This window comes from Hirundo rustica, chromosome 10, assembly GCF_015227805.2.
Source record: "Hirundo rustica isolate bHirRus1 chromosome 10, bHirRus1.pri.v3, whole genome shotgun sequence".
In the NCBI taxonomy this organism is placed as follows: Eukaryota; Metazoa; Chordata; class Aves; order Passeriformes; family Hirundinidae; genus Hirundo; species Hirundo rustica.
Window position 1 is genome coordinate 9,462,259 of NC_053459.1, and position 25,686 is coordinate 9,487,944.

The following is a 25,686-nucleotide window of genomic DNA, read 5'->3' on the forward strand; positions in this document are numbered from 1 at the left end:
AGGCCAGAAGAGGAGGGGAGGAAAAATCCAGGTTAATTCTCTTGCCTTATTTTGACAGCACATCACAAATTGTTAAGTAAAATGAAATGCCTCTGAAACTGTAAAAAAACAATCTGAGAATACTCCTACTATACTTCTGTTTTGCATACTGGTTTTGGCATGTTTTTCTGTTAAAGGCATTGTGGACAAATGAGTAAGGGCTTGAGGGATCAGACTGAAATCCTAAAGCCCCTGTTTACTCTCAGAGCTGATCTGTCATAAGGGATGTGTCTGGAAAAATTCATTTGGAATTAAAGAAAAAAACTACAGAACACCTGCACTTTTTATGATACAGCAAGTACATTGGATTTCCAGCTCTCTGTCTTTACCCTATTTTTAACTGGTGCCCTAATTCTCTTCTCACTTTAACAACCAAATGAGACAAATCCTCATGGAGTGAAGCATGACTGAGCTCTCAAAGTATTTTGTGCCCCCTGCACTCACGTTGGCTTTACTGGGAATGCACAGTGCTTACAGAATCACATCCCAAGAGATTCAAGTCTAGCTCCAGGTGAGATCCTGTCACAGCCAGCCTCTGTTTCATCGGTGGTTTCTTTCTAATGACTCTTTGAATATAGTAGTCTTGGTTGGTGCACTGGTTTGCTGCTTTCATCCCTTCCACTTGGCTTAATGCTGGAAGACATCAGGGAACATATGCCTGACACGCTGCAACTGTGCTTGGCACCTCACGCTCGTCCGTCCGTCCGTCCGTGTGCAAACCCTGCTGTGCTGGGGTAACGTGCGCGGCACTGACAGCTCCACAGGGCGCAGCTTCCTCCTTGCAGTGCCATCAACTTGCCTGGAGGCAATGGGGTGCCAGCCTGGGCTTTTCACAGGTGCAAGAGGGGAAAATATTAAACAATGCACGCATAATTTTGGTGCTGATTTTAGCGGCCGTAACTTTGAACCACTGGCGTGTCAAACGAGAATCGCATGTCCTAAAGTCAGATGTGGTTTGTAGCTGGCTGCTAGTTCATGGTGAAGAAAGGTTGAGAAGTGGGTATTAAAAATCTGTAGCATGGTGTGCTTGGCATCAGCAAGAGCTTAATATCCATTCTCAGTTCAGTGGTATAATATTTGCCATGGCTCCCATAATTTCTCAGAGATAATCATAAATAATATTCTACCTTCAAATTCACAGCCCTCTTGCATATCACGATTGAAGAATTATAGCCCCCTTATGCTTAGTGGTAAAACCAATGCTACAAGTACAGGACTCTCTGAGCATAAACATGCCTGGAAGAACCAGCAATATTGCCTTTGGGTTGTTGTCCCTGACAGCGCTGTGTGGGATTAAGGAGATTTCTGGCATTCTCCACTCCATGCAGGATTACAAATGGACCTCTTTCCTATTTCCTCTCGGCTGAATACCAAAGGATGGGCTGGCTATAAACCTTGCCTTAGAATCACTGGAGTGGTGCCAGAAGTCTCAGTTTCAATGGTTAGGGTTTTGCTTATGACAGTGGAAGTCTCTTAATATTTGAATTTTGGTGAAAAAGGTAAGTAACCTTTTGATTAAAAGAAAAAATCCACAACTAAAAAAGCAAACATACCAAAGTGTGCCAATCACAAACTTGAAGCTATAGGACTAGTGTGGATGCTAAAGCTTTATAATATCTCTAGCTTACTACTTATTTTCTTAATTATGAGTGTTTGCAAACAAAGGCATGAAATTTCAAAATGTTCTATGATTCTGAAATTATTTTCTGTTAAAGGTGAATTAATTTTTACTGGTGGTGTGGCCAGATATCTGCAGTGACTCATTGTCATATGATCCCAGTCCTGCAAATGCATGCTTGTATGTCAGTAAGTGTTATGCCAAATGGAGACTTCTGTAAAATAATACTAAGCAACTCCCGGGGGTGTAAGTGGAGGAACAGCCACTGGCTCAGATGACCTTGAGCATTTCACTTTGTCTCTCAGTGTCACAGATTCCTTCTTTGTAACACAGAGATAGATGACAAAAGCTTTGTTTAGTGAGGTAATTTGCAATCAGCTTATGATGAGTATGTTTCTGCTCACATTGAAAACTTGAGCTGATGGGACACTGCTCTTGTGAGCAGCACTGTAGATGGAGGCTTTTGGGTGGAGAAGGGAATGTGTGAAAAACACTGTCCATGCTAATGTGAAGTTCCACACACCTGGCAGGGTTTCATTTGTGAACTCAGGGCAGTCACTGTGGAAAAAAAGACTTCAAGCAGCCACTCAGTGTAGGAACTGCTCAAGTTCCTTTTTCAGCTTCCTGTTGGTATCACTGATGCTGCAGAGTGTGAAAAAGTACAGCAAAATCTGAGCTACCATTACGGTGCAGCTCTGAAATGCTGAATGCCATGGGTTTGCAGAACAGACAGTCCCAGGAGATGGTGGGTAACAACCCCCACAGAGCTCAGGCTGTTCTGAGAGCTGTGCTCCGCCACAGACAGTGCCTCGGTGGAGGGGATGAACTCCTGCAGAGCTTCACTTCTGAAAAACAAAATGAAACAGGCTGTAAGCACTAGGTTATAGCAATAACCTCTACTCTCCCCTTCCTTTTTCTGCTCTATCTTTGCCTTTTCATTCTCCATCTTGCTTCTTGGGTTGAACAATGAGGTCAAGCCTGACATTTGACACAGGAGATGCTTCTCCTAAAACTTGTTTGGAACTGCACAAAACACTGTCAAAATGGCACTGTCCACTGCAGTCATACCAGGTGAATTTATGGGGATTAGGCCCAGCTGCTTGACCCTTGTAGATCAACACTATTACAGGCTCTACTAGTTTCACTACACTATCTGCAAATAAATGCAGGATGAAATGATAAATGCCAGACACACAGAGAAGCTCTGAGCATGAGACAGCTGATAAAATGTGGCCTGCCTGTAATTTTGTCAACACTTTAGATTTGAGGAGAGAGGAGTCACCCCTATGGACATGGAAGTAAAATTAATAGCTGGGAGGCATTTTTCCTAAAGCTGATTACAGTGAGTATTTCATACCACTCAGCCTCTGACCATAGTGCTGTTGCTGTTACATTTCCAGGCACTGCTGCCTGCCTCTGAGCTGCTAGACAGTGTTCTGTCCACTTCAGCTGTCATCATATTCACCCAAAAGTGTTCAGTGACAACTCTCAGGAATCGCTTCTGCAGGGTTACCTGGTGTCCTTTTGGTAAAGGAAAGTGCCCCTTTCACTGAACTCTTGTTCCTTGTGGCTCATTTGCTTTCTGCTGCTCCTGCTGTGATGACTCATCTGACCCTGGCCATCAACCTTGTGCTTTGTTGTGAAATGCGAGCTCAGCGGTGGTGGAAGGACCTGCTGCATGTGTCAGCCAGTGGAAAGGAGTGTGCAGAACCCACTGAACGTCTGGGGGAAAGCAGGTGGCTGAAATCTGTTGGTTCCTGGTGGCTGGTGCAGGTGCCAAGGAAGCACAGGAGCCTCTGTGGGGCTGCTGTGCCTGTGGAATAGTTGGACACAGCACACCTTGTCTTGAAGTCCTCACAAGCTCAGTACCACCTTGGTAGCCCTGCCAGTTCGATTTAATGGGCTGCAATTATTTTAGAGGCTTGGCAAACACATTGTTACTTATATAAGCAAATAATGCATTTGACCTACTTATGATAGCTGTAAATAGATGATAGGCATTGCTTAGGATCTGAAAAATGAGGAGTCTCATATCTCTGGGTAAATTATTCAAGTCTTTGCATATAGTAATTGCTAGTGTTCTGGTCTGGTTGTTTGTGAACCAAAACAACAAATCAAGTGAGCAAATACAGACTATTTTTCTAGACAAATAAAGTAGGTAAGTTAAACTTACTGTTTCATTTAGCATTTGCTCTTGCTCTAGCTTGGTTTCCTTCTTTACCATTTCTGCAGTAAATAATGTTGGAGTCCACTATTTGGGTGCAAGTCCTGGTTTCAGAAATCCCCCAGAGCCAGGAAGTCTTGCAGGGTTTTGTTTCATTCAGTGTCTCTGTGAGCACTGGGTCACAGAGCCTGTGCGTTGTACCTCCTCCAAGAAGTTTGTGAAAGTTCAGGAAATGGTTTCCCACATTGTTGCCCTCAGCTGTCACAGACAGTGATCGATAGCAGTGTTGTTCTTGTGAAGCCAGGAGCTGCATTCAGCCTGGAGTCTGCATCTGTTTACAGGAGCATCAACAGAGGATACCACAGAGTCCTTCAGTGCCTTTGGGCAGCAGGTAACAGCAGTGAGCAACTCAGCCCTCAAACACTCACTGCTATCAGTATGTCCTCTACACACCAAGCTCATGTGATGTAGGTGTCTAAAACATGTCTTGATGGGACTTAACTCTTCACACACCACCAGAAGCTTCCTTTTCTGCACAGAGGAGAAATCTTTTCTTTCTACAGGCCAGCAGAAATGCAGCCATCGACATGGCACAGCCTGTGGAGACTCAAAGCATCACCATCTTCTGTGTGATAGTCAGGGAGTAGCTACAGGGTAGCTGCAGAGAGGGGGCAGCTAGTGCAGGGTGACATAAGAACTGCACCACAACAAAAATGCTGATCTGGGGGGTGGGGAAGGCTGGTGTCACCCATTGCTCTCCGTGTGAAGCGCAGTCAGTTTGTGGGGAGCTATAAGAATAGACCAATAGCTGTTAATTCACAGTAAACCAGCAAACCCTTCAGGTTTCATTTTCACAATGACAAGACCCCATAAATGGTGCTATAAACCAGAAGGGTTTTACTGATGTCTCTGCTCTGTGGCTGTGTTACTGTACTGTGCTGTGAACATGCTTAACCCCTCAGTACTCCAGCTCGATACAGGTTCCTGCATGAGAGACACCAACAAACAAGCACAGAGACTTTGTAAATTAATTTGTCTGCATTCACGAATCAGTAGTTCTGTTTGTACCTTCTTCACTAATGATGCTTGTGATAGAGAAATTTCCATACCAATTGCCTTTCTCTAGACTTCCTTCAGAGTATATAGAGTTACAGAAATCTTTGTTGTCACTTTAACGCTGGTTGCAAAACCTGTTTTGCATATTGCAGACTTCAGAGTGAACCAGAACTTCAAAAATACTTGTTACATGTGTGGGCAGCATGAGGATCTTTCCCCAGTAATTCTCCCACCTCTCTGTCCTCACAGCCTCTTCCACTGGAACTTGTATAACTTAAACCCACGTAATACCAGAGATCTGGCACCTTGTGTGTAGTCATATTAATTCAAGGATATTTTTCTAGATGGGTACCCAGAGAGTAACCTAAAAGAAGTTACTGTGAGATTTTCATTTGCACTCAGCATATCAGTTTTCCTGTAGAAGGAGGATAATTCAAATTGACTATTCTTTCCTTAGTTATCTAAAGCCTTGCTTTTTCTGCCTTACCAGGCCTGTGCCAACTGACATTAACTTTTAGCTTCAGTCAATAGTACAGAATAACATGATTGCAAATAATTTGTAATTATTTTCCAAATACCCCTTTTTTTTTTTTCCCTTTGCCTACTCAATGTTATGTGGAAAAATTAGGGACATCAATTAATCATTCTTTAAAAAGAAAAGGATGTGAAGTTCAAAATATAGAAGAGCTGGGCATTCAGGAGGAGACATAAATTTTGTAATTTTTTGTGAGTTTTTGGAGACTTTTGCACTGTAGGAAAGGGTAATTGGCAAGGTGAAAGTACAGAGAAGTGAAGGCTGTGGGGAGAAAACCTGGAAGTCAGTCTGCTCTGGAACGTGGCAGTTTGGGTAGGGACTCTGCACTGTGCTGATACTACAAAGGATTTGACATGTCCTGGCACCTTTGGGTCTGCCCTTGTCTTGATGCAGCAGAGCAAAGGACTGGCAGCCCCTGCAGTGCTGGGAGGAGGCTCTGGCAGCAAGGCAATGGTGCCTGGGCTGGCTTTCGTGAGCCTCAGGAAGGTATGGCAACCTCGGCGTATGCAGAGTGTAAGGGGCTGTGGTGTTGGGGCTGGGAGTTCAGTTTTGTGGCCCAGATACACAGCCCTGAGCTGAACCTGGGAGCAGAATATCTCCAACCTCGGTGTCTGTCCGCTGCACTGCTTGGGCTGCTGGAGCAGTGCAGCCCTGGATTTACCTGCAGGCCCTGATTCTGCTCTCTGTTGTGCTGATGTTTCATCCTGGAGTATCGCTCCCAGAGTCACATGCTCTCCACCACTTTGAATTAGAGCAGAAATCAATCATTTTAAAAGCCAAAAGAAGTCATAGCCAAAATAAAGGGACCTGAATACTTTTGAGGGAGTATCCTTAATCATAGCCTTGAGACATACAAGTAGCATGTCAGTATTATTTTATTACTCTGGCTTTTAGTCCTTTAATTTTCAGTATAGTTTTGTCCTCTTTAAATGTCCAAATAATTTCCACTAAGAGCTAATAGATTCAGGAGGGGGAAGAAATATGTACTGCTTGAAACCATTGTGCTGAAACCACCTATTGCCTGTTTGAATTAATTAGATGGTCCTTTTATTCTTCCCATGCACTTCCCTTCTTTTAGAGCATCTTTTAGGAAAGGAGGAGGTAACCTGCAGGGAAGGGCCTTGTGTCCATGAGGACAATGCTGTTTTGAGAGCCAGAACTTTTTCTTGAGAGAAATATATTCTTTAGTGTTACCTCAAACTGTTGTTGATGTTTCAATAATCACTTGCTAAGATGCATCTTTGTGTTTGTATATTTTATGGCTGTTCACAGTGTAGGAATATTTGCCTTCAAATAGTTCTTGGAGAAGAAAAGATGCATGTTCAACACTGCGTGTCTCCATTAACTACATTTTGTTTGTTTGTTTGTTTGTTTGTTTTCTACTGTTGCTTTCCAATGATAGGAATCCCTTTGCAAGTTTTGATATAAACAAATAAAATAAAACTCTCATGTGAAATACCTTAGAGCCTAACGTGGCAGAAGAGAAATATTGAAAGGTGGCATTAGGAGGTAAAATGATAGGTGAAGCCCCACGGCCTGTGAAAAGAGATGAATTAAACTCAGGTCTCCTGAGTGTCAATCTTTTGCACAGTTCAGACAACCGTGCCTTTCAAAAATCAGTTTCACTAAGACTATTCAAACTTCATCTACAGAGATAATGAAATCTAACCCAATATAAGCCCTGGTGCACAAATGCACTTAAGATCCTGTGCAAGCAACCCCACCGGCATTAATGAAATGAACTGCTTGTTCATCGTCTTGAGCTTGCACATGTATCTAAAGGCTCTGTACTGCCCTAAAGCTGGATGTTCTCTTTAGAAGAATCATGTGATATGAATCAGAATCTGTGCATCTGTGATTCAGTATCCAGCACATTCAGAGTTTAATTAAAGAAATTCTATTTCCTTTCACTCCTGGAGGCTCTTTTTGATAGAGGTACCCCCCAAAATACAACAAGATTTAATTCCTTCTGCAGTTAAAGCCACATTTTTAAGAATTTTAGAAAATTTTAGGCCCCAAATCATTCCTTCATTGCATCTATAGCCTCTTGTAGAAACTGAAAGGGAACAGTTTTCTTATTTGTTTTATTGTTTTTTTTCTGTTTGTTGCCATGGTCAGAACAATTCACTGGGTTGGCCTGTGGAATGCAAAAGCTGGAAAATACCTAAAGGACAATATAAAATAGCAAATTTTTTTTTTTTTAGATGTTTTCACTCATTCCTTATACAATGAGCAAATAATAAGCAACAATCTGACAACATGTTTTCATAATTCAGTCTCTCCTTAAAGAATAATTAAAAAAAAACCCCTTTAGAATGATAGTACCAGTAGAATTCTCTGTTTCCAAAATAAACCATGAAAGGGAGATTGTCTGGGCATGTCTGAAAGCTATGCATAACCTTTGCGCTACAAATATCTCATTTCATAAATGTCATATTCTCCTGATTCAGTAGGGTCTCCATGAGGCTATTTTAAGCATTGTGCTCCTTGCTTTGAGATGAGACCTAGAGTTGCTAGAGCTTCCTCTCTTGTTTCCCTTTACGTTTGTTGGAGCCAGGTGGTTTTTTGGAAGGAGTGCCCTGCTAAACATGGAGAAGTCCTTCCCAAGCAGTGGGAACTCTGGGCACTTCGCTCTTGTTCACAAGGATCCTTGTGCCTCCAGTCTATCAGCTGTGGGTTTGGGTGGTTCTGGTGCAGACAAGGAGCTGCTGACACGGCATTCAGAGCTCCCACAGCTGGGGCAGCTCCAGTGGGGACAGAGGACCACAGAGCAGGTGCTGAGCATCATCCCCTGAGCACCTGCCATGTGCTCAGAGTCCTCACGGGCCTGGGGCTCTTGTGTTTGTGTGTCTGTAATAGAGCACAGCTCTGGTTAGCTGCAGGATTGCTGTAGTAACAGCAACAGTTCTCCATTGTTCTGGGCTGGAGCTGGAGTCCATGATCCATATTCCATTAACAGTGTGCTGTAGAGTTAGGCCCTTGCCAGGGAGCTGTGTTTCAGAGTAGAAACCACTTAAATAAATTTGTGTCTTGTGCCATAGCCATCTTAAAAATAATTCAGTTTGCCTCCTGAATGTCCTCCTGCAGCTGAAAGAGTTCCTAGTGGATGTGAACAGATTCTCTGTTCCTAGTAATGATAAAAAACTTTCTTTATCATTAACTCTATCCATTTACCTGTGTATTTTCTCTAGGGAGTCTTATAGCAGGAAATGTTCATGCTCTGTGCAGCATATAGGAAGTACCTTTTAAGGTTTGAAAATATTTAAACAGTTTAGTTCAAAATTTTGGTTTGAAATTTTGTCATGAAGGCAGAAATATCTCAGTAACACACCACCTCCTGGAAATAGATGGTTTAGTAAAGTACACTACAGCAGAGGAAAAATGCTTTAAATAGCAAATAGAAAGTAAATCACCTTGTCATGTTTTACCCTGTCTCATACAGCAAAACTGGGTCATTTGACCTTTTTGTTGATAATGTCACCATATATTGTAGGCTAATGCTACATATCATGCAATGGCAGATGTGTGTGTCATTGTGGTACTTAATCTCAACCCATGCAAAAATACAAGACTAGATGGCAGAATGTCAATCATTTTCCCTTGACCTTTTCTCATTTCCTCGTTTACAATGTGATAACCTGTGGATGTTGTATACAGGAACTCCAACACCCAGGGATGGGTTTAGACCATGTAACAGGACCTCTTCGGCTGGATAAAAATTGTGAAAATGGAATGAGGGAAGAGAAAAATATGCTTTTCCTAGCAATTTAAAAACACAGTACTTTTGACAACTTTTGGCTGGTTTTAGAAAAAATATCAGTTAACCTTAGCCTTGAATGACCACAGCACAAGAGTAACTCAGCTTTTGATTACTTTGTCCATCAGTAACGTCCATCCAGATAAAGATATCAAAGTTGTGGCTGTAAGAGCACACTCTCAGTGTGACACCTGGGGCACTGAAGATGTAAAAAGCAGCCCTGGGAACAAGGATCTGAGGAAGCAGAGGAGCAGGAAATGCTCCTTTCTCAGGTATCCATTAGTGATGGCTGTGTGATGCACTGGGAACTGAAGACTGTGAGAGGCATGTGTTTACAAAATACAGGATTTTCAAACGTAACTGGAGTAGAGTTCAGGTCACATACAACATGTTCACAAATGATCAGGCAGTTTGTGCCAGTTTCATTGACTGTCCCTTCATTTTAATGACAGCAATCTGAGTAAGATTGCTTTTGACAGGGTTGTAAATCAGATTAACAGAGACTGGAGAGGGGACTGAGATCAGGTTTATGCTAGTAGAATATATAAAAACATAATATACAAATAAGATGCTAAACAGAAATGAAATAGGGATTTAGCTGGAAGCAGGCAAGAAAAATCTGCTAGTATTGTCAAATACATCACAAGTAATATTTTCAGCAAAGCCCAAATGATTCTGGTAGCCTACATCTTATTCCCAAATGTCTAGCCTAATACAGTCAAGAAAATTAATTTGGATTAATTAAAAAGACAGATTTAAAATGCATTAGAATATATCCACAAAGTGAAAAACTATCAAGCTACCAAACACTCTTATCTGTGGTAGCTTTTGCATGTCCCTAGCTTGCTGCAAAGGGGAACACATTAATTGGAACAATCATGAAAGGATAATATCATTTTTTGAGTCTTGTGTTTTTTCCCCTTTTAATTCTGGAATGGTTTCTTTTGCTTTTTACTTTGTTGTACCTTAGTTATGTGTTAAGCTAAAATCAATGCTGTTAGCAAAGAGTGGTCTCATTACTTTGTATATGCACATATTCACAGCTCCTTATTCCTCATCAAAACTTCTTTATCATCTGCCTTTACTGCTACACCTGTGGGAATTGAACAGAAGTTATTTAGCAGATCAAAGCACGAGTGTGACAAAGGGATAACACTGTTTGAATCCTCCCCTGATAGTGGCCAAACCACGTTAGTAAGGTGCTTTAATGCAGGTGTCTTCCAGCTCTGAGCCAGCATCCTCCCAGACTCAAACTACTGTCTGAGCTGGCAGAGCACTGCCTCACTGCTGGCTTTGGGAATATGTTTACAGCTGTTTCTAGAAGAGGGGTTTCAAATCCATGGGTGCTGCCTGCCTGTTTTAGCATCAGACTTTTGTTGGCTGTTTGCTGATGGGTCAGCAGAAGGTGTCTGAAAATTTCTCTGAGCATTGAGTTCAAACTGAGAGATGTGTAGTAGTGAATTAAAAGGAGCAGCAAAATTTGGAAAGGTGGGAAAGCTGCCATTCTAACCTGGCCACTAGTTTAACTCTGTGTGTTTATTTGTTTGAACTGGGGATCTTACCAATGAGGTTTAGTTCATGTGATAAATTTTGTTTCTGGACAAGTGTTTTGAGTCTGCTTAGGCTAAAACCTGACTTCACTTAAACATTTAATGTGGCATTTTATCAACCCTAACATTTAATGAGATGTTTTATTAGCTCTTTATGCAAAGTGAACAAAACGCAATTTGCACAAGTTTCTTTATTGTTTAATTCATAAATGTCAATTTCCAAGAAACCCTTGACCTCTCATTACAAATGAATTTCATCACAATGTTTTGATTTGTAATTTCAAAGACAAGGTTTCTATAAATAACCAGTGTGGAAAGAATCCAGATCTGTCAGATACTTTGTTATTCTTTGACTTCACAGAGATCTCGTGAAGAGATTCATGAGATTCTGACAATAGAATGAAGTCCAGATAAATCACTAGGATTATCTCAACAGCAGATTTTACAGTTTGTACATGAGTATTTTCCTTCTCAGATAGTGCTGAGACAATTGTGCTTTATGCAAGAAGTTACTATAAATAAAAAGGTCTTGGTTCATCACTTTGTCACTGCAGAGTTACCTCACTGTCATTCCGGTATGACTGTCCAGGACCTTAACTGTTCCCTTAGAGCCAAAAGGAGTTCATTTTGGTATTCAGTGTTATGTCACTGGCAACTCTATGGGTCTTTAAAATCCCACAGTGATATTTGAAAAGCATAATATTTAAAAATGGAAAGTCCCCTGTCCCAAAGAGTTTGGGAAAGAACAGATGTCTCGGAGGAAGGGAAGTGCTCACTAGTTACTTAATCCTGGGGCGTCAAAGCATTCTGGGGGTAGTCTAGGAGTGTTATGAATTGAGTGTTATTTTTATAGTGTTCTATAGATGGAATACCAGAGAAAACCAGCAACAAGCTGGTCCCAGGAAATCTGTTCCAGAATTATGACACTGTAACAGACACCCTATGGTTGACAAAGTGTGTTACAGGCCTCTGACTAGTTTATGTTCTGTTCTGTTTCCAGTGTCAGCCAAACCAAGACCTCACAGTGATGAGTACACAAAGAAGATTCCACCTCCTAAGCCGAAACGAAACCCAAACACTCAGCTAAGCACATCTTTTGATGAAACCTATATCAAAAAGCATGGCCCTATGAAGACGACCCTCACTAGGGACGCTTCACTCTCACAGGTCAGCAGTCCTGCTCCAGACACAGAGGAAGAAGAGCCTGTTTACATTGAAATGGTTGGGAATATTCTCAGAGACTTCAAAAAAGATGAGGATGACCAAAGCGAAGCTGTCTATGAGGAGATGAAATACCCTATATTTGATGACGTAGGCCAAGATTCAAAATGTCAATGTGAATATGACCATCACACTTGTTCTTCTCAGTGTGCTACTCCCACAGTGCCTGACCTAGATTTCACCAAGTCTTCAGTGCCATCAACTCCCAAGGGCTTGCTTTGTGACATACCCCCGCCATTTCCAAACCTGCTTTCTCACAGACCTCCACTGCTGGTGTTCCCACCAGCACCAGTGCAGTGTTCCCCGAATTCTGACGAGTCTCCTCTAACTCCACTAGAGGTCACAAAGCTTCCCGTCTTAGAAAATGTGTCTTACATCAAACAGCAAGCTGGAGCTTCTCCATCTTCACTGCCACCTCATACACCAGGCCATCAAAAACTGGAGAAAGACCAGACAGTATCTCATGGAACTAGCACCCCTGGACACACCTCCTCACCTCCTCATCCTTCTACCTTATACAGAACACAGTCTCCACACGGTTATCCTAAAAGTCACTCTGCCTCACCTTCTCCTGTCAGTATGGGTAGGTCTCTTACCCCCTTAAGCCTCAAAAGACCTCCACCTTATGACTCTGTACATTCAGGAAGTCTCTCAAGAAGCTCTCCATCAGTGCCTCATTCTACAGCCAGAAACACATTGCAAGAAGGAGGAAAGATGGTCAGTGTCTCTGTCAGCACCTACGGGTCATCATCTCAGAGCAGTTCCCGTTCTCGGACACCCACCAGTCCTCTGGAGGAACTAACCAGCCTCTTCACCTCAGGACGAAGTCTCCTGAGGAAATCCTCCAGTGGCAGAAGATCTAAGGAACCTGCAGAAAGTAAGTCCTTGATGTATTTTACCTCATCATTGTGTAATAATATCTGCTACTGTACTTTACTAGATCAAAATGCTTGCAAAAATTAAATAACAATTTGAATTCTGGATTTCTTATAGAAATTTAGGGTAATGGAAAGAAAAATTATTATTGGTAAAATTGCTTTAGTCTTCATATTGTTATATTTCTAAGATTTTCAAGTATGCATACCGCACTTAGAAGTACAATTCATGGCTTGGTCTTGCAAAAAGAGTCAGTTCTCACTAATTTTTCCTCAGCTGTAAAGGCTCCATGTGAGGTTGGGGTCTTTCCACCTTGTCATATCCTTCCTTTCTTGATGGATGCGAAGACAGTAAGCAGCTTGTAGCAAAATAACCAAACAGTAGCTGTTGAAGTTGATTTGCAAAGATCCACTTACAGCTCTTAACTTGGCCAGAAATCCTGGAAAATATGATGGCAGCCAGAGGTATCAGCTTCACCTTGGTTAAGCTTGGGACAAAGGTTAAGAGTGATGCTCTTGGTGGGCTTTTTCAACCTAAATGATTCTGTGATTCTGTGTAAACCATTCCTCTCCTTCCATGCTGTGCCATGGAATATCTCTTTCAGCTGGACTGGTGTGACTGGTAGGAAGGTTGTGCTGTGAATTGATCAGAAAACCGACATAACTATAATGCACATAACCCTTAAACCCACACAGGAGGAAATGCACAGAGGGACTCTGTGCAGGAAAACCTGAAGCCAATATTGACTTGTCATAAGCTGTGTCATAAAATCAATGTTCCATATGCATTCAGGTTTACTCCATGTACACTGTGTACTTCTGAGCTAGTGAAATATGGAAACTCCTTTTGAAATCAACAGGAGTCACACTGTGAAAGCAGTACCTGGCACCAGTATTTCTGTTGTGAAAATGCTCCTGTTCAGTGGGTGTCCTCCAGTGGTTGTTCTTATACCTCCTGTCTCAGTGCAAAGCAGACTTGGAATGCTTTCTCCTCCACTTCTGTAAAATCTTTTTATGATTTTGAATTGTTGACACCTGCTAATGAAAAGGCAGTCTTTGGAGAGAAGCTGATCTCATATTTGTGTAGGTACTATATTATGCAGCTCCAACATATTCAATATCGTGTGATAAACTGCACGAGTTTATACTTGATAAAAGAGTGTTCTGTTTTCCAGGCTACTGTATCACTACATAAGGGAAGTGAATTCCACACTGTGTTTCTGGTGGTGTTTGTGCCACTCTGGTTGTGTTATGTCACTCGTGGCAGTGTGGTCACAGCACTTTGGGGCATGCCCAGGGTGCTCAGCAGGACACCCCCTCTGGGTTTCCAGGGCAGAGTTGACTGCCTTGCACCTCTGCAGCTGAGTGAGGACATGCCTGTGTGTAAGAATGGAGAAGCTTGGTGGCAATGTGTTAGCTTAGCCTACAACTCATCTCTCCAGACTTATTGGCTCCACTTCTCCAGCCTCTGTATTATTCTTATTTATCTCTGTGCACATCAGGAATAACAGCTCTGCAATCAGAAGGTGAAGGTGAGAATAGACTTAGCAAGATGCTGAGAATACTGTTTGGCGCAGCAGTTTGCTTGATTTGCCTTTAGTGTTTTCACAGCCTGTAGTCATGAATTCTGTATTAGGACAGTCTCAGCTCCATGATTCAGGAGGGTTTCATTAATTGATTGCAGTAGTAAAACTACAGTAACACCGGATTTTTGTGCTGGATGGAAGCAAGTTTGTATCTAAAAGGAAAGATGATTCTTGTAATTGGGAACAATTATGAAGGATGTGATGTGACATTTACAGATAATTTTAGTGAAATGCTAGGGAGATTTTGGCAGGTAATACTGAACATTATTAAATATGCTTCTGCTCATAAGTGAGCAGAAATCCCTTGTAAATTCCATGCAGTGTAGTTCTACCCAGTGAGGCTTGTACGCTCACCAGTGTAAGCAAGTTTGGAACCTGGAGAAATTCCTGCCATGAATATTGCAAATCCTGGGAAATTTCAGCATGTCTGTGCTGCTGTTTCATACCTATCTCCAGAATATATTTGCTATATTCTACTTGACTGACATTGAATACAAAACTTTCAAAGGACTTTTCACTGATAAATTTAAACTAAATCTTGCCCTGTAGATCTGTACCAAGAACAGCCTTGTTGGCATCAAGGAGCACTTTCTTTGCTCCTTAAGTAGAAATATGCTGCTTATTGGCTACAAGTGGTAAAAACAAGAGAGAGATGAAATTGAAATTGTGTTCATTTACTTAAGAAAAACACAATCATGTTATAAATAGACACCGGTGGTGAAAAGACTCTGGAGTGCAGCTTTGCTGAGCAAATGAACAGACTGCCCATCTAATCCGATTGTAATTTGTCTGGTATTTACAGTATGACTTAATCCCGTGGGGTTACTACCCTGAGCAAGAATCAGGTTTGTATTCAGATTTTGCAGAGGTAGAAGACACTCAAAGATTTATAGAAAACACATACAAGTCTGGCATTTTGTGTCTTTCAATTCTACATTGAAATGATCCTCCACAAAGAATCTCAATTGGGAGACTTGAACATGGCATTTGACCAGACTGCCACATTTACATGTCATGATTTACACAATGATAGACAGGGGAGGATGGGCCACTCATCTGATGTGTTAAAGAAACCTTGATCCTGCAAATCACTCTGGAAGCCTAAAGCACCCGCACCGTTCTGGGTTGTTTGTTTGAAGAAGTGGGAGAGCAAAAATGCAGAGCGGGACTAACTGGGACTGTCAGGGTAATTTGTTCTCAGTAAACAGGAAGGTTTCTATAATCTAGAGGATAATAAACATACAAAAGCTAAGGTATATGACTCTTACAAAATCATGCTAGGAAATTAAGAATATTTGCTTCTAAAATATGAAATTATTCTGACTGCATCTCGAGCAACTTTCTCATTTTCTGAGGATATGAGCTTCCATTGAAGCTCCAAACATTGATGAACATACTCACCATCCACTGGCTTCAGCTGTGATGTGCCAGTCTGGATTTTATAAGCAGCCAAATTATTGTTCTGTTTTCTAAAAACCCTTTTGTATGCTCTTAATATCTTAAATATGTATTACAGGCAATTATGAAAGTGGGGAGAAAATAACCAAGAAAAGTAAATTGTAAGGCCAAATCAGAAATGAAAAAAATTGGTGGAACATTATGAAAAAAAATGCAAAAATATGGAGACACACCTACAGAAAACTGAAGAAAGGTGTAGAACATGAAGAACATGAAAGAGTGGAAAAGATAAATATTATGAATTGTCACTGACTGTTCCTTAGTCCTTTCTGTGTTTTTGTGGGATAACATGGCAGTGTGCCTTAACACTTGGCAGTCCCCTGTGAAATACCATGACAATCCTCAGAGGTTAGAGGGGAAACTATTTAAAGGGTGCCAACACTGCAAGGCACCCTCGGGCTGCTGCACTGTGCCCTTTTCTGAAGCAGCTGGAAGGTGTTGAAGTGAGGCCACTCGATCCAGCTGTGTGGAACCACACGGTGCCTTTGTTGTCACTGCACAGAGTGTCAGTGCTACCCCAGTCCTTCAGTAAAGAGGAATTTATGGAGAGGGAGGAAGGGGACGGTCTGAAGTTTTGCTGGAGCTGTATTTGCTGCTTCTGTCATCTCTACACCATAGAAACACATTGTATTCCATGAGGAACTAGCACTGGAGTCATGTGCTCAGGCATACCCATGTCCTGCAGGGCAGAACGGAGGCTGCCATGCATCTGCACTGCACTGCCTGTCGGGCTGTGTGTGGCTCCAAGGCTTTCTTTGTGAGATAGTCCTGTAAATCCTTGTCAGGACCAACCTTTCTTTCTGTACGTTGATTGTTTCCATTTGTTAAGGCGTCTGTTTCCTCACAGTTTCCTGGGAACTGCATGCCGGTTTTGAGCGATTATTGCAGACATCCACCCCAATGATCTGCACAAGAGAGCAGTGACCTCAGCTGTGTGCTCTGACTCTGGAGGAGCACAAGGTGTGAGGTCAGAACAAGTGATGCACAGCAGCTCAGGATGAGCTCCTTTTTTGTTTTCCTAAGTTGCTTTTCAGGGCTTCAGAGCTGCTTTGGTGTTTGCCTACATGGCGTTTCACTCTTCAGCTTCGAGTTACATAAAGGGAGGAAATTTGTGAACGTGCTGCTTTGAAAAATCAGTTCTAGTGATTGAAAATTGGGATAATGATTAACATTTCCTGTTCCTGGTTGGTACTGAATTAAGAATCTAAACATATCAAATAGTGTGAGGAAAGAGAGAGATGCTGAAGCAGTTCAGTTGTTAAAAAGGTGTTTAGGCTGATTTCATGCAGCTAAGACTTAGAGTAGAAATTTGTTTACCTTTTTTTTCTTTTAATGCTGCTACTTTCCAGGAAGCTGGAAATCCCAGAGAAGTATTGGATGCTTTATGCCTGGCAGTGCCCAAGGTCAGATTGGATGGGACCCTGAGCAACCTGATCTAGGGAATATCATCCCTGTCTGCAGCAGGAAGGTTGAAACGAGATGATTTTTAAGGTCCCTTCTAATCCAGGTCATTTTATGTTTCTCAGTCAGCTTTGGGTTCCCTGTGAGATTGAACAGTGTGATGGAGAACAGAGTTTGGGAGATGCATCGAGTGAAAATTCACCCCACGTGGGCCCATTTAACCTCTACCTTCATGCATTAAGTGCAGAATGAGGGCCATAGGGCAGGATTTCAGTTGATGTATTTCTAACAGAGTTAGGATGAGAAATGTTGGCCTAAGGAGGGCAGGATTGGGATGACATTGTGTGCATGCCTTCTCATCTGCACACCTGCTCAGCCTCTGTTGTCCTGAAGAGGAAAACTTGCCTGCAAGATGACACTGGCCATAAAAACCATTATAGATACTTCACTACATCCATTGCTCAACTGCAGAGCTGAGTCAGCATTAGAGACTAAAATTTGAATGTCTATCTGATTTCTAACCTCTAGGTTAACATTTTTTCCATACTTTTATCTAAAGGGAGGTCAGCCTAATTCTCTGTTCCTTTTCTTGCATTGTAGTAATTGATTCTATGCAGTATGAATGTTATATTGAGTCTAATGAGACAGCTACAGCTCTTCAGTTATTCCTGAACCTTTGAGCCAGAGGTGTACTAATCTCTCCCTCACTGAAGAAGGATCCATTTCCCTAATAGTAAGCTTTTGTTATCTGATGAGCCATGATATGTGTGGGATTTAATGAGGTGATCAAAACAGTCACATCTCATTTGACAGTCCTGAAAGTAGGTCTGAAAGCAAACACTTGGTGGGAGCGGGGGAAAGTGCCAGAGGAAAAGGTAAAGAGAACACCAGCTTTGAAGAGAGTGACATTCGTCCACCCCTGGAAGGATATGATCTTACCACAGTTAATCCAATTTAGTTAAACCCCAAGAGGGCTACATTGCTACATCTATTCCAATATACCAAGATACCAGCAAGCCAAGGAGTAGCAGCATCAGAAATTCTTTCTGCAGGCATTTGCTTGTGAGTGCATATTTGGAGCAAGAGCTGTGGACACCTGCACCCACAGAGGTCTTGATCTGCCAGGGTCACCTGGGTCTCTCCAGCTGTGTCCTCCCCTGAGGGATGGGTCTGTTGGGGGCTGTGCCATGTGGTGGGACAGCACTGAAAATGCCTGAAGTGTCCTCATGGGGGATGTGGTCAGCATCCTTCAGGAGCCAAATTTCTGGGAAAATACAAGATTCACTTCTAAGTTTGATGGTCTTGAGTGCTGCTTCAGCCATGCCTGCTGTTGTCCTTCCACAGCAGTCCTTACTTAGATCTGTAGCAAAGGAAGGTGTGCACTGGACTAAGTATTTTGGGCTTGATCAGCTAATCTGGCCAGCTGTGACTCTTGTTGAAGCTGACATATGTTCCCCAATTAGTAATCACAGACAATAATTGGAAACAAAAATCATGTGTCAGTATGGTGTTTCAGTTAAGCCCACAAAAGGCAGGAAAACATCATTTCACCTGGGCTTGTTTAGTCTAAAGGGGAAGTAGTGAGCTGCAGAGCAAAAGTGCAAAGCAGAAATGTGTAGAAGCACCTATGGGAGTCCTGTGGCACCTGGCACATCCCAGCATGGTAATTCTCTGCCACAGCTCCAGCATCACTGCCCCAATTTGCATTGCAGGACAGTAATTCCATTCTTCCTCAGCACCAAGGGTAATGTCAGATTTAAGAACTTGTAGACAAATGGATAAATGAATGGACACCTGTTCCTTGATTGAAATGCATGCTGTGTTTATTGTCTTGCTGCTTTCACACAAAAGAGAGCATGGACATTTTAAGGGCATTTAGTCATTCAAGTCATTGATGGTGGGATGTTCTTCCATGCTTAGGATGAAGGAATGTCTTTGTTAGATGCAGTTATTAAAACCAAAAAGAAGCATTTTGAGGCGATATGCAGTACTTTTGCTAATTGGTACCATGGCATTGTCTCCACTTCTAATTCAGCAATTTAGGCTCATCAGGAAATCAGGCCCTCACGGGATTCTGAGGTTATGCAGAAGCATTCAAGAAGACATAATTTCATAAATAATTGCTCAGGTTTTTCTGGAAACAGCTGCTGTCTCTGATTGATGTATAGTATACAGATTTATGTATTCCTTCTGTTTATATTCCTTGACTGCTTGATAAAATTTCTCTTTCTAAAGAAGAAATAAATTTATAAGGGGTGAAAAAGAAAAAAAGATAAAGCTATTCTCTCTCTGTTATATTTCAAGTAAAAAGATGGTTTCAGATAAAGAAATTATAAAGACATTCTCTTTGTGTTTAATGTACAGTAAGATGTGAGACGTCTGAAAGTTGTTAAAAATGGAGGGTGAAAAATGCCTTAAATTCACTTACTGACACCCAGTTCACTATATGGTAAATAAGCAAAGGAACATGTGCTGCACTTAAGGATGGGGATAATGATAATAGGTACTCAGTTTTAAGTGCCATTGATTTTCCCCACTCCCCTGAACAGAGCTTTCTAAGCCAGAGAAATATCTTGACCTTTAGACCAAATCCTCAGCACTTATAAATCACCACTTTTTATTTGAAACTGGGAGAGGTACTCCAGTTTATACCATCTGTGTCTCTGGCTTCAAGAAAATAAATGTGTCCTTTGTGACTAGAACAGCTTGTATTCAAAATGGTGCAGTGATACAGCACGACGCTGAACTGGAGAGTTTATTGCCTTTCTGTTTCAAGCAGGACCACACCACAATTTATGACCAACTTATGGGTGCTCAATCTTAATGGCAAGAAATACTTAATCTGGTGATGTTTTCCATAAGCATATATTGACTTCAACAAAACTGCTAAGTACATTTTCTTAAAATTTCCCACTGTGGTTTTTTCAGGGGATGTGGTGTCAGTGTAAGGCATCAGGTCCTATTGTGAAGGAACTAAGGGAAAAAAAGAGGACAGGAATGGAAGTAGTTTGATTTAATAGAATGGGGCAGGGTTATTTATGTTTCCTCCACTCAGGAAGTTGGCACAGACACATCGGATGAAGCTGGCTGGGCTGGCAGTGCCAGTGGCTTTGAGAGCATGAGCTGCCAGCTCTTTCAGAACTCTTTATAACCAAGTACTGGGCCTGGAAATTCATCTTTTTCTGAATTGAGTCAGATTTTCTTTGCACTAGGATTCAAGTGCAGTTTTGTTCGTTAAGTCCTAAAAGTAAAATTAGAGATTATTAGTAGGAAGGTTTGTGTTTATTGTTAAGCACAGTATTCATAAAGCACTTTGAACCCCACTTCACATTTTCCACAGCCAAGTATATAAAGATGGTATTTAAGTCTCTTTGCTTAAACCAAATCCCAGTGTTGTTTAGGAAAAGTAATCAAAACCACCCATACCATACCACCACCACCACCAAACCAAGGACTGTGAACTTTAGGATGGTGAAATACTGCACATGTTTCAAACAGAGCAGATCATAGCAGTTTCCTCAAAATTAATCGTGAGAGAAAAAAAAAAACAGTTTTGCAAACAAAACTTGCATTTTTTTTCTTCTGTAAATGGAATATCTACATCATAGCTAGAGGAGCAGCTTGAGGTCACTGGTAAATTAAATGCTTTTCCACATCACCTTATGATCTGAAAACTGATTCAAGGATTCCTTGAGCTGCTGCTATTGCATCTCTACAAGAGAAAAGATTTAATTAAGTGCCTTATCTGTTCTTACAGTGACACAGCTATAGAACTACTGTGATTTAAGAGAAGATGGTGGGAACTTTGTGGGGAGTAATGGGAGGAACAAGGTTTATTCCCTTACTGCCAAAATCCTATCTCTCTGACTGCTATTTCTCCTTTTTATATTTCTTAAAATGCTTTAACCTTACTGGTCTGTGTAACAAACACTGGCAATATCTTGGGCTGAGTGGTTTATATATTCATTTTTAAAGACACTCTTTTTTTGGCACGACTGATTTGGTTCCTGCCTGAGCAAGCTCGTTTTTTAAACCCTATCATTACAGACCCAATCCAAAGGTCCCTGAAGATATACTCCATTATAAACTACAAAGAGGGTTCTCTCTTTGTCCTAGGCTGCTGCTCCTTGCAAAACCACTCTGTACTTTGGCTTCTGGAATGTTGCAGTGAATAATATAAACACTAAGTAGCAAATGAATGCATGATATGCTGCACATTTTTGTCAGTGCATTATCTAATATACCCATAGAATCAGTGAAGCTGGAAAAGACCTTCAACCAAACACCACCTTGTTAACAAACCACAGACGGTCACTTCCTGAGCCCTTCCAGGGCTGGGGACTCTATCCCTTCTCTGGGCATTCTGTTCCAATGCCTGACAACTCTCCCAGTGAAGCTCTTCCTTATGTCCGGCCTGAAGTTCCTCTGGTCCAGTTTGAGGCCATTTCCCCATTTGCTTTCATTAGTTGCCTGGGAGAAGAGATAGTATTCTTATAAAGAGTCTCCTGAAATTTTCTCAGAACCTTCCAAGACTCTACGAATAACAAGAAAACTCCAAGTGTTAGAAATGGTTTTATTTAGGTTATACATGTAAATGATTCAAATATCAAAGTACGAAATTTCTGGGGTGTACAAACCTGCTAGGTATAGATAAGGTGAAAAGTACAGGAACATTGAGGAAGTAATTGCAAGGATAATCATGTATATTGAAAAATCAGGTTCCTTTACGTTCAATTTGTTGCGAAGGTTCACATTCTTTTCCCTCCTCTGAACAGAATTATCCATCCCTAATAATTATTTTATTGTTAAAACAGTAACATGCAATTAGCACTTTATCTGGCATTGAAGAATGAGTAAGGAGAACCATTGTTCTTCTAACTACTCATCTGAAAGAGAGAAGCTGTGTGTTTAATTTTACAGAAGACAGCAATTACTTTATTTTTGTGTGAATGTGAATACCTTCTTCCAGGAAATCTGTAGCTAATTTACTGCTCCAGCAGTGTTTGTGCAATTTGTATGTAGTTTGCATGTGCTGTAGCACAGACAGAGCTCCTCATAGCTGCCCTGCACACTTGTGAAGGCAATAGCAGTAAGGCATTGCAAGCACGGACATCAGCCAGAGCTGTTACAAGACCATCTGCAGTTCTACATATTTCCTCAATATCGGAAGGCTGTGCTGGCATGGCTTCATATTGCTTTTCTAGCAAGAATAAAACCAGCTCGCAAAATGAAAACTCTGATTACAAAGTGGAGAGGGCCTAAAATAATTAATTCTGTTAAAATGCAAAGAAAGCCAGAATAACCGAAAAGTTTCCTCCTGTAACGAGGAGGAATCTTAAGCATTTACTAGCAGAGCAAAAATTTGTTGGCATACTGACCTAGAGCTAAGCACAGAGTCTGCACAACACTAGGTGCTTGTGCCTGACTCTGTAAAAGAGAGCAAAATTCCAATGAGGTCTGTCCTGGAAGTGTCAGGATTCCCTTTTACAGGTAACATACTGGCTAAAAGGGGAGCTGTGCTGTTGGCATGTGTGTTCTAGTAATGACAGGCAAATTTTCTGATTCATTAATGAGCTGACAAAGAGAAATGCATTAATAAAAATGTTTTTCATACAGCTAATTAAACCATAGACAAAATAGCCAGGGAAGAATTAATTTTCACTTCAGCTCTGAAATTGATATTTTCTATGTGCACATACAAAAGGCAGGGTTTCTGCCCTCAGTTTCCACAATCCATATCCTTTACTCTATCTTCATTTTCTGACTAACATTTACTACTGAATCTAGATAAAAATATACTCTTTAGAAGAAATTAAATTGTTCAGAAAATGGAAAAACCTTCAAACTCCTGAAAGAGTTGAAAGGCTGCTTTTCAGCAGAAAACTTGACAAAAGAGTGTTGACAAGTTTAATATAGTCAGGACTCCCATGAAAGATTGGTGTTTTTGAAGTGAAGCTTTGAAACATAAGGTCATGAACTTTCTACAAAAACATTTTTCTTGAAATGTCTCTGTACTTCAGCTCTTCTGGCTCACTCTTCCCTTATGATTTCTGTGCTAGGGTGTGTGCAGGACCCATCAAACTATTGTGTCCTCATTCAAAAATCAAGGATGTATTTTAAGAACCTGAATATCAGAATGAGTGAGAGGTGAAATGAATGAGGCTGAGAAGGAAAGCCTTTAAGTAAGGGTAGGTACTACCCCTTCAAATGAAATCCCAGGTGACAGTTGGGCCACCTTCAGAGAGACTGATTCCCACAGGTCCATTCCAGGTTTCATTAACAGTGTTTTCTTTGATCATTATGGAGTTTAGGGTGGGCATGGCAGTCTGTGCTGATCTGCAATGCGTGTTGCTAACTAGTCCAAGGCTAATGGCAGTGAAACCAAAGTTTCATAAGCCTGCCACACTCAGACTTTTCAGGCTAGGCTTCTTTCTTCTACTTAAATCTAATCTGCTGCAAACAGTCTTAGACCTTGTTCATACCCACCTACGGGTATGAAATGTATGTGCACACGTTTAGTTTTTTCATTGAAAGCACAGCCTGGATTATCAGCAGATCTGGGTGCACAAACCGTTTAAGAGAAATGTTTGCAACTCCCCATGATCAGCTATTCCATACATTGATAGGAATCAGCATGGCTGGCTAGCCCCAGCTATTAACTGCTGGAAGGAAATCCCTTGCTTCCTTGACCACCTTGTTGTGGTCAATAACAAAATTTCCTTTGTCTTGCTGTAGTTAGGTTTTTGTCCAAAAAAGCACTAGAGGACAGAGGCTTCTCTTAAGGTTTTTCTAAGTGCAAGTCACGAATTTCCAGCATTCCAAGGTCTGAAAGGAAAATCAGAAAAAAAGAAAAATGCAATGAATGTCAGATGATAAAGTATTTTGTTTAATTATGTAATTGTGAGTAGTCTGAATTAGATAGAAAACTTGTTAATAGACTGCCATTTGATGTAATACTGAGAGTCCCAGGACACTGCTTTTATTTGCTTTAGTAGTACATCTGTGCAGTGCATATCTTCCAGATGTGGCTTCTTTGTTCAGATGATGAGGCTGTGATGTGATTTGCAGCAGAATATGCACACTTAAATGATCAAGCACAGAGTGAATAATTAAGAAATAATGATGGCCCTGTTGGAAACAGGTGATTGTCATAATTTCTGTAATATATGCCAAAATATGATTATCTTGGATCAATCATAGAGTTAAGAGTGGAACAGACCTCTAAGATCATTGGTTACAACTGTCAGCCCAGCACCACTGCCATGTTCAACATTAAATCATGTCCTCAAGTGCCATATCCACACATTTTTTTAACACTTCCAAGGATAGAAAATTCTCTCCTCACTTAATAGTTAAAAACAGGATTTCCTTTATTTCAATCAATATACAAGAGGATTTTTCCTCATACCATAGGACATCAAATAATATTGAATATGTCTTACAATGGTGAATTTTTAAAACTTTGTCTTTTAAGGGACTAATACCAGTAGCTGGAGTTTATTGAAACTTAAAAAATTCTATTCTATTTTTCAACCAAGTCATAACTTTTATCATTTTCATTGAATATGTTTATTCTAAAGCATTGTTGATAAATCAATCTATGGTATAAATCTTTTCCTATAAATCTATCCCTTCTTTTATTAATCTTCAGTTAGTTGTATTGTGGCTTTTTGTTTTCCTGTCTTGTTTTCCTAACCAGGATTGCACACTTAGCAGGTTTGGGACAGCCACAGAAAATCAACTAAATGGTTTTTCCTCAGCAAATCCCTCTTCCCCTCCCTTGGCTGTCTGTAGCAGGCTGATGTGATCTCCTCTGGATTTCACCACATAAAACAAAACAAGCCCTACGCTGCTCACAGGAACGTGCTCCATGGACACCAAGAAGCAGTTCAGCCATGTCTCCCCTAAATGTTAGGTGGTTTGTGAGACTGTCAGGCTTTCTATTGATTTTGCATGGAACTAGGTCAGAGCTGCTTTTAATTGAACAAGCTGGCTGCTGCAGCTCTCACTTAACTGTAAAAAAGGGATATTAAAAATTGATATGCAAAGCAAACTTCTGCTTAATTAGCAAGCCGATGAAGTCAGAATAGACAAACCGCTACAGTTAATAAAGATGAGGAGACGGGTTTCACTGACAGTACAATATGCTCTTTTTTCTTTTTTTTTAATGCTGAAACACTGAGCATTATCCATGTTTCTTGTGTGTGGTATTAATAGGTGGTTGTTTTTCTTTGGGAAGGGTTGGGATAAATTTGCAACTGTGCAGATCAGACAAAGCACCGCGCATCAGGAAATCCGTGAAAAGGCGGCTCTAATATTTAAACATGTACCAAAGGTAAATAAAAAGCCCTGGGGTGCTCCTGGGAAGCTGTGGGATTCTCTGAAAGGCTGGGTATTGCTCTGCATGCCGTGCTGTGGCAGGGCTC

General features: G+C 41.1%; 1 protein-coding gene across 4 annotated transcripts in view; it reads left to right on the forward strand.

Annotated features, from left to right (window-relative positions):
- The window catches only part of NYAP2 (neuronal tyrosine-phosphorylated phosphoinositide-3-kinase adaptor 2), a 136,279-nt gene that overhangs the window by 69,780 nt on the left and 40,813 nt on the right, over positions 1–25,686 (forward strand). For all 4 annotated transcript variants that reach the window (XM_040074244.2, XM_040074243.2, XM_040074246.2 and 1 more), the window contains one exon: positions 11,720–12,817. In XM_040074244.2, the coding sequence (XP_039930178.1) occupies positions 11,720–12,817 (1,098 nt within the window). The remainder of the gene's footprint in view (positions 1–11,719; positions 12,818–25,686) is intronic.